Source organism: Diorhabda carinulata, chromosome 1, assembly GCF_026250575.1.
Source record: "Diorhabda carinulata isolate Delta chromosome 1, icDioCari1.1, whole genome shotgun sequence".
In the NCBI taxonomy this organism is placed as follows: domain Eukaryota; kingdom Metazoa; phylum Arthropoda; class Insecta; order Coleoptera; family Chrysomelidae; genus Diorhabda; species Diorhabda carinulata.
Genome location: NC_079460.1, coordinates 866,738 through 875,415, shown reverse-complemented (window position 1 = coordinate 875,415; position 8,678 = coordinate 866,738). Strand labels below are relative to the sequence as shown.

General features: G+C 38.8%; 1 protein-coding gene across 1 annotated transcript; it reads right to left on the bottom strand.

Moving 5' to 3' along the window:
- Positions 1–551: 551 nt before the first annotated feature.
- Positions 552–4,100, bottom strand: LOC130902096 (uncharacterized). The gene is made up of 7 exons (XM_057813929.1): positions 4,055–4,100; positions 3,325–3,501; positions 2,552–3,070; positions 1,934–2,400; positions 1,492–1,669; positions 1,187–1,396; positions 552–1,030 (listed from the first exon to the last, which is right to left on the bottom strand). The coding sequence occupies exons 1-7, from the start codon at positions 4,098–4,100 to the stop codon at positions 552–554; spliced, it is 2,076 nt and encodes a 691-aa protein (XP_057669912.1).
- Positions 4,101–8,678: the final 4,578 nt, after the last annotated feature.

The window sequence follows — 8,678 nt, the reverse complement described above, 5'->3', positions numbered from 1 at the left end:
TATTATTAATTCCGGAATTTTATATTTTACACAAATGTGTCTCAGGTCTCTCAGCGACGCACGTAGTGCTGACGTTGATCGAGTTTCCTGTTTAACGAATATAATATTCGACTCAATGTCATAAACAAATTTTCCTTTATTATAATAATTTTGCATTGTAATTAGTTTATTAAATTCACTTTCTGATATGGGTTTTATCAACTGCATCTACAGGCGGTTTCAACAGTTCCACGACTCCAGGGTGATCAGTCCTTTTGTCAAGCAAAATACTGTCGGAACTTCCTATAGTAGCATCGACCATTTTTCGGTTTTGTGCTCTAGTCACGGCATACAAACTGGCAATAGAAGTATGACTCAGTTCTTTTAGTTCTTTTGACTCAATTTGAATTCTGGACAAAGCGTCTGCTGTGACATTATCTTTACCTCTAACGTATGAAATAGAGAAATCATACTCTTCTAAAATTAATCTAAATTTTGTTAATCTACTTGATGGATTAGTCATTCCGAACAAATAAATTAAGGGTCTATGATCTGTTAGTATATGAAACTTTTTACCAAACAGATATGGTCTGAACTTTTTTGACCGACCATACAATAGAAAGAAGCTCTAACTCAACAGTACAATAATTTTTCTCTGATTTATTAAGAGTTCTACTAGCATAAGCAACAGGCATACCATTAGCGTTCGATAGAACTGCTCCTAAGGCTTTACCTGAAGCATCAGTTCTTATGATAAAATGATTATTTTCTGAAAAATCTGGGTACTGCAAGATTGGCGGATTAATTAAGACATTTTTCAATGTTTCAAAAGCTTTTTGACATTCGTCGTTCCATGAAAATTTTACTCTTTTCTTTGATAAATGATTCAAAGGTGCTGCAATTTCAGCAAAGTTTTTAATAAATTTTCGATAATAATTAGCAAATGCTACAAAACGCTTTGTTTCGTTCGCATCTTTAGGGACAGGATACTGTTGCATAACGCGGATTTTTTCCGGATCTGGTGAAATACCATTTGCTGATATCACATGACCTAAATATAAAACTTGTTTTTTCAGAAATTGACATTTATTAGGATTTACTTTTAAATTAACTTGTCTGAGACGATTCAAAACTTTAACTAAATTTTGATTGTGATTTTCTAGTGTACTACCAAAAACAATTAAGTCATCTAAATAAACAAAACAACTCTCATAATTTAAGCCTGACATGGCAATCGTCATTGCTCTAGCAAACGCACTAGGGCTAATTTTTAATCCCATTGGTAATCTAGTTAACTGATACTGTCCTCTGTCTGTCGTAAATGCTGTATACTGTCTGGATTCAGAGTCTAATTCGATTTGATGATATCCTTGTGCCAAATCTAAATGTGAAAAATACATAGCTCCACCTAATGAATCTAAAATTTCATCTATACATAGTAATGGAAATTTATCGTCTTTGATTTGTTTATTTAATAAGCGATAATCATACACCACTCTCCACTTTTATTACCATTACTGTCTGCTTTTTTCGGAACTAATAAAAGAGCACTATTCCAACTTGATTTACTTTTTTCTACAATACCGTCCGCTAACATTTTGTCAATTTGCTTATGAATCTCTGCTTTCTGTGCGTGCGGCAACCGATACGGTTTCACGTAAACGGGCGTTGCTCCGTCTTGTAACTGGATCTTTTGTTTATAAACATTAGTTACTGTAAGTGTGTCATTGTCCAGGTGAAACACATCGTCATATTTTGCACATATTTTATGAATTGACGTTTTTACCTCGTTACTTAACCCTTCTACATTTATTTTATTCAATAATTTATCAATACGGTCTACTGAAAATTTACTTTTTTCAAAGTTACAAATATCAAAGTTCGATAATTTCTCAATTCTAGGTTTAAAATTTTTCAGCTTAATCTCTCTATCGGTACTATTTAATAATCTAACCGGAATCATATTTTTAACAGGTCTAACAATTAGTCCCGCTGCATATACACCTTTACAAATTTCTTGGGATACGATTACACTATCGTCATTGTTATCTACCAAAAAATGCTTTATTATTTCACACCTTGGTGGTATTGTTGTACAATAATTGAATTTTGAATCAAGAGGTATTGAAATTTTCTCACCCTTATTCCAAAATAGAAATAAGTATTTTTCGTAATCAATAATAGCTGCATGTTTCAAAAGAAAATCAGCTCCTAAAACTCCATGCATATCGCTACCACATTCATCTACAACATGAAAATCATGACTAACTTTAGTATTTCCTAATAAAAATGTAATATTTGTTTTTCCTTTTGCATATGTTGAACCAGCTATACCGTTGATTTTAATTTTTTCTGAGGAATCAATATACTGGTTGTCACTCAAATGAGATGCAAAAATAATACTTACTGTAGCTCCTGAATCTAATAATAAGTTTAACCCATTCATCCCATACTTAATAGGTACATAACTTAATCCATTTTTACATAAACTTAAAATACTATCTTCCTGTTCAATTTTAGGATCGAAAAAACGTATTTACTTCATTCGATTCATTATTGTTACTATTCCTACTGGTACTACCGTTTTCTCTGTTTTCACCACTTCCTATCACGTTACATCTTTGATTATTATTATTTTGATTGTATCTATTATTACCTGATCTTTGATTTCTGTTATTATAACGACCGTTATTTCGTCCTCTAAAGTTATTATTATCACGCTGACGATTGTTTTGGTTATTGTAATTGCTATTCCGGGAATTATAATTATTATTTCTGTTAGTGTGATTGCTATTATTTCTATAACTTCCCCTGTTGTTTCCGTTTGAACGCGAATTACCCCTATACGCGTTATTTTGTCTCGAATCACTCTTGTTACGCGTATGAAAAACTTGTGATGAAGATGAAGCTTTCTTTGAAATTTCTTCATCTTTCGCGCCACTAATCGCGTCTTTCAATTTTGCATAATTTCGCGCCTTAATAACTGTTCGCAATTCATGGTTACGTAGACCATTAGCAAACGTATTAATTGCAATTTTTTCATTAGCCACTCTTAAAATTTTGACTGCGCCACCATCTCCATCTGCTTGTGCTAATGTGAGATTGACCAGTAATCTTCCAATGATTTTCCAAACTCATCTATTGATTTTTCTAATTGTCTCGCGCTATGTAATTCGTTTGACAACGCTGCAGCAGATTTTTTTGTTAATAAATTAGCTTTAATATCTTTAATTAAATCGGCATTAGAATTGTAATTTGATTCTAACCTTAGTTTCGCACTTTGACTAAGTTTCGTTTTTAACACAAAAGTAGTTAACAATTTTTTTCCCGCGACATTTAACAAACCGTCATACAATTCTATAGCATTAATTAATTGTTTAGTAGTATTCTCTGTATCGTCCACAGAGGGCAATAAGTTTGCTGCTGTTCTTAAACTAAATTCTTCAGCCATTTCTGCTGTTTCGACTAAATTACTATTAGAGGTAATATTAATTGATCTAGTTTCTAAAATTTGTTTAATTTCTGCAATATTTTTGTCATTTATTTGAACATAATTCTCAGCTTTCTTTGTCACATCTTCGCTATGAGTGCTTTTATTAAAATTCTGCTTTGCAAGTTCATATTCTTCTTTTAACCTATCTAATTTACTGAGTTTACTCTTAATTAAAATTATATCGTTTCTACGCTGCTGATTGTCTTTACCTAAATTTCTTAAAAATACCCTAAATTCCTCATACAAATTTTTAATATACTCAAGATCGCTCATGGATAATAATTGACTAAAATTAACACTAATCTTTTATTCTTCAATTTTGAAATTTCCGAGACGCTTGGACACAACGTCTTGAATTTTGAACTCCTTGCGATTGCGACACATCACAGTTTACACTGCACTACACAACACTTTCTCTGCTGTTTTGGATCTCTTCTCTGATCTTCTTCTCCAAACTTTTCTTGCAACGACGAGTAAGTCGCCATATGATAAGGAACAAAAAAAGTACAAAAGCAATCAATCCCAAAACTTCAGATATGGAAAACTTCTGGCTCCAACTGGTGGTACTGCCTCCGCTATTACCGCTTTGTGCTTTAATTACCTCTTCTTTTGATTGTGATGATCCCATTTCTGCTATCACTTTACTTGCACATTTAGCCACTTTCCACTCAACATTTTAATTTATTTTGGGCTGGCAGGATCGCCATGTGAAGAATGTGTCCGTTAGGGTAAAAAGGGGGACATGATCTAGCTATTCGCTAGAATAATGGAAGTTCAAAAATCTCTCACACGTATATTGATAACGTTACATGTCTGTACTGGACAACGATCATAGTTATAATAATAATAAGCCGTCGACCCGGATGGATCGAACCAACTAAAAATGCTTACATATTAACTTACATTTCCTATCAATATGCTGACATCTGAAGTAAGGTACCATGCACATTGAAACAGGAAATTATCTTGCAATTATAACAGGCAGTTCAATGTCCATTGCATAGCGACATCTAGTTTGGAATAGTCAAATGCAAAATACCTAGCGGCCGAAAGTTGAACTAAATAAAAATTCTATTTGTTTTTAATTTCTATACACACTAGCGGCCCCTGTCGGCCAGACGCCAAATCAAACAGGATACTATAGACACTATCGCCCTCTGTTGACTAAACGCCAAATTGAACACGATTCTATACACACTTGCGCCCCCTGTCGACCAGACGCCAAACTAAACACGATTCTATAGACTAGATTCCTCTGTCGACCAAACACCAAACTAAAGCACTCATTAGCGCCACTTAGCGGGGAATAGTAGAACGAGAAGTTCCTAGCGGCCTCAAGTTAAACTAGATGAAAATTTTATTCGTGTCTAATTTCTATACACACTGGCGGCCCTTGTTTCCCAAACGGCAAATTATACAGGATACAATTGACACTAGCGCCTCCTGTCGTCCAGACACCAAAGAAAATACGATCCTATAGACTAGTGACCTCTGCCGGCCAGACGCCAAACTAAAGCACGAACTGCGACATCTAGCGTGGAATAGTCGAACGGAATGTACCTACCGGCCGCTAGTTGAACTAAATAGAAATTCTATTTGTGTCTAATTTCTATACACTTTAGCGGCCCCTGCTGGCCAGACGCCAAATTAAACAGGATACTATAGACACCAGCGCCCTCTGCCAACCAATCGCTAAATTAATACGAGTCAATAGACAATTGCGCTTTCTGCCGGCCAGACCCCAAACTAATGCACGAAATATCGACATCAAGCGTGGAATAGTCGGACGGGAAATACCTAGCAGCCGCAAAATGAACTAAATCGAAATCCTATTTGTGTCTAATTTCCATACACGCTAGCGGCCCCTCCCGGCCAGACGCCAAATTGAACGGGATACTTTAGACACTAGCGCCCCCTGTCAGCCGGGAGCCAAACAAAACACGATTTCATAGACTAGCGTCCTCTGCCGACCAAACGCCAAATTAAGGAACGAACTAGCGACATCTAGAGTGGAATAGTCGAACAGAAAATACCTAGCGGCCGCAATTTGAACTCAATAAAAATTCTATTTGTGTTTAATTTCTATACACATTAGCGGCACCTGCTGGCCAGACGCCAAATTAAACAGGATACTATAGACACTAGTGCCCCCTGTCGGCCAGACGCCAAACAAAACACGATTCTATAGACACCAGCGCCCTCTGCCAACCAAACGCCAAATTAAGAAACGAACTAGCGACATCTAGCGTGGAATAGTCAGACGCAAAATACCTAGCGGCCGAAAGTTGAACTAAATGAAAATTGTATTTGTTTTCAATTTCTATACACACTAGCGGCCCCTGCCATCCAGTCGCCAAATCAATCAGGATACTATAGACACTATTGCCCTCTGTCGGCCGGACGCTAAATTGAGGAACAAACTAGCGACATCTAGCGTGGAATAGTCGAACAGAAAATACCTAGCGGCCGAAAGTTGAACTAGATAAAAATTTTATTTGTGACTAATTTCTATACACACTAGCGGCCCCTCCAGGCCAGACGCTAAATTGAGCAGGATATCAAAGGAATCAGCGATATCTGTCGGCCAGACGCCAAACTAAACACGATTCTGTAGACTAGCGAACTTTGACGACCAAACGCCAAACTAAAGCACGAACTAGCGACATCTAGCGTAGAATAGTCGAACGGAAAATACCTAGCGGCCGCAAGTTGAACTAAATAAAAATTCTATTTATGTCTAATTTCTATACACACTAGCGGCCTCTGCCGGCCAAACGCCAAATTAAACGTGATACTATAGACACCAGCGCTCCCTGTCGGCCAGAAGCCAAACAAAACATGATTCTATAAAAACCAGCGCCCTCTGCCAACCAAATCCCACACTAAAGCACGAATTAGCGACATCTAGTTTGGAATAGTCAAATGCAAAATACCTAGCGGCCGAAAGTTGAACTAAATATGAATTGTATTTGTGTCTTATTTATATACACACCAGCGGCCCCTCTTGGCCAGACGGCAAATTAAACGGGATAATATAGACACTATCGCCCACTGGCGGCCAGACGCCAAACTAAACATGATTCTATAGACACCAGCGCCCTCTGCCAAGCAATCGCCAAATTAATACGATTCAATAGACAATTGCGCCTTCTGCCGGCCAGACGCCAAACTAATGCACGAAATATCGACATCAAGCGTGGAATAGTCGGACGGGAAATACCTAGCGGCCGCAAAATGAACTAAATCAAAATTCTATTTGTGTCTAATTTCCATACACACTAGCGGCCCCTCCCGGCCAGACGCCAAATTGAACGGGATACTTTAGACACTAGCGCCCCCTGTCAGCCAGAAGCCAAACAAAACACAATTTTATAGACTAGCGTCCTCTGCCGACCAAACGCCAAATTAAGGAACGTACTAGCGACATCTAGCGTGGGATAGTCGAACGGAAAATACCTAGCGGCCGCAAGTTGAACTAAATAAAAATTCTATTCATGTCTAATTCCTATACACACTAGCGCCCTATGCCGGCCAAACGCCAAATAAAACGGGATACTATATACCAGCGCCCCCTGTCGGCCAGAAGCCAAACTAAACATGATTCTATAAAAACCAGCGCCCTCTGCCAACCAAACCCCAAACTAAAGCACCAATTAGCGACATCTAGTTTGGAATATTCAAATGCAAAATACCTAGCGGCCGAAAGTTGAACTAAATATGAAAGGTATTTGTGTCTTATTTATATACACACCAGCGGCCCCTCTTGGCCAGACGGCAAATTAAACAGGATAATATAGACACTATCGCCCACTGGCGGCCAGACGCCAAACTGAACATGATTCTATAGACACCAGCGCCCTCTGCCAAGCAATCGCCAAATTAATACGATTCAATAGACAATTGCGCCTTCTGCCAGCCAGACGCCAAACTAATGCACGAAATATCGACATCAAGCGTGAAATAGTCGGACGTGAAATACCTAGCGGCCACAAAATGAACTAAATCAAAATTCTATTTGTGTCTAATTTCCATACACTTTAGCGGCCCCTCCTGACCAGACGCCAAATTGAACGGGATACTTTAGACACTAGCGCCCCCTGTCAGCCAGAAGCCTAACAAAACACGATTTTATAGACTAGCGTCCTCTGCCGACCAAACGCTAAATTGAGGAACGAACTAGCGACATCTAGCGTGGAATAGTCGAACAGAAAATACCTAGTGGCCGCAAGTTGAACTCAATAAAAATTCTATATGTGTCCAATTTCTATACACACTAGCGGCCCCTGCTGGCCAAACGCCAAATTAAACAGGATACTATAGACACTAGTGCCCCCTGTCGGCCAGACGCCAAACTAAACACGAAAGTACCTAGCAGCCCCAAGTTGAACTAAATGAAAATTGTATTTGTGTCTAATTACTATACACACTAGCAGCCCCTGCTGGCCAGACGTCAAATTAAACTGGATACTACAGACACTATCGCACTCTGTAGGCCAGACGCCAAACTAAACACGATTCTATAAACACCAGCGCCCTTTGCCAACCAAACCCCAAACTGAAGCACGAATTAGCGACATCTAGCGTAGAATAGTCAGACGCAAAATACCTAGCGGTCGAAAGTTGAACTAAATGAAAATTCTATTTGTTTTTAATTTCCATACACACTAACGGCCTCTGCCGGCCAGACGCCGAATCAAACAGGATACTATAGACACTATAGCCCTCTGTTGGCTAAACGCCAAATTAAACACGATTCTATAGACACTTGCGCCCCCTGTCGAACAATCACCAACCTAAAGCCCTCATAAGCGCCACTTAGCGTGGAATAGTCGAACGGAATGTACCTACCGGCCGCTAGTTGAACTAAATAAAAATTTCATTTGTGTCTAATTTCTATACACTTTAGCGGCCCCTGCTGGCCAGACGCCAAATTAAACAGGATACTATTGACACTAGCGCCTCCTGTCGGCCAGACACCGAACAAAACACGATTCTATAGACTAGTGACCTCTGCCGACCAAACGCCAAACTAAAGCACGATCTAGCGACATCTAGCGTGGAATAGTCGAACGGAAAGTACCTAGGGGCCGCAAGCTGAACCGAATAAGAATTCTATTTGTGTCCAATTTCTATACACACTAGCGTCTCCTCCCGGCCAGAAACCATACTTAACACGATTCTATAGACACCAGCGCTCTCTGCTGGC

What these genes read in the sequence shown, in the direction of transcription:
- LOC130902096 (XM_057813929.1), bottom strand. Translation starts at nt 4,100, where the DNA reads ATGGGATCATCACAATCAAAAGAAGAGGTAATTAAAGCACAAAGCG. An exon ending in TGCTATAGAATTGTATGACG is followed by an intron (nt 3,071 to 3,324) that starts GTTTGTTAAATG and finishes ATCTCACATTAG; the next exon opens with CACAAGCAGATGGAGATGGT. An exon ending in CTGTTAAAAATATGATTCCG is followed by an intron (nt 1,670 to 1,933) that starts GTTAGATTATTA and finishes TATAAACAAAAG; the next exon opens with ATCCAGTTACAAGACGGAGC.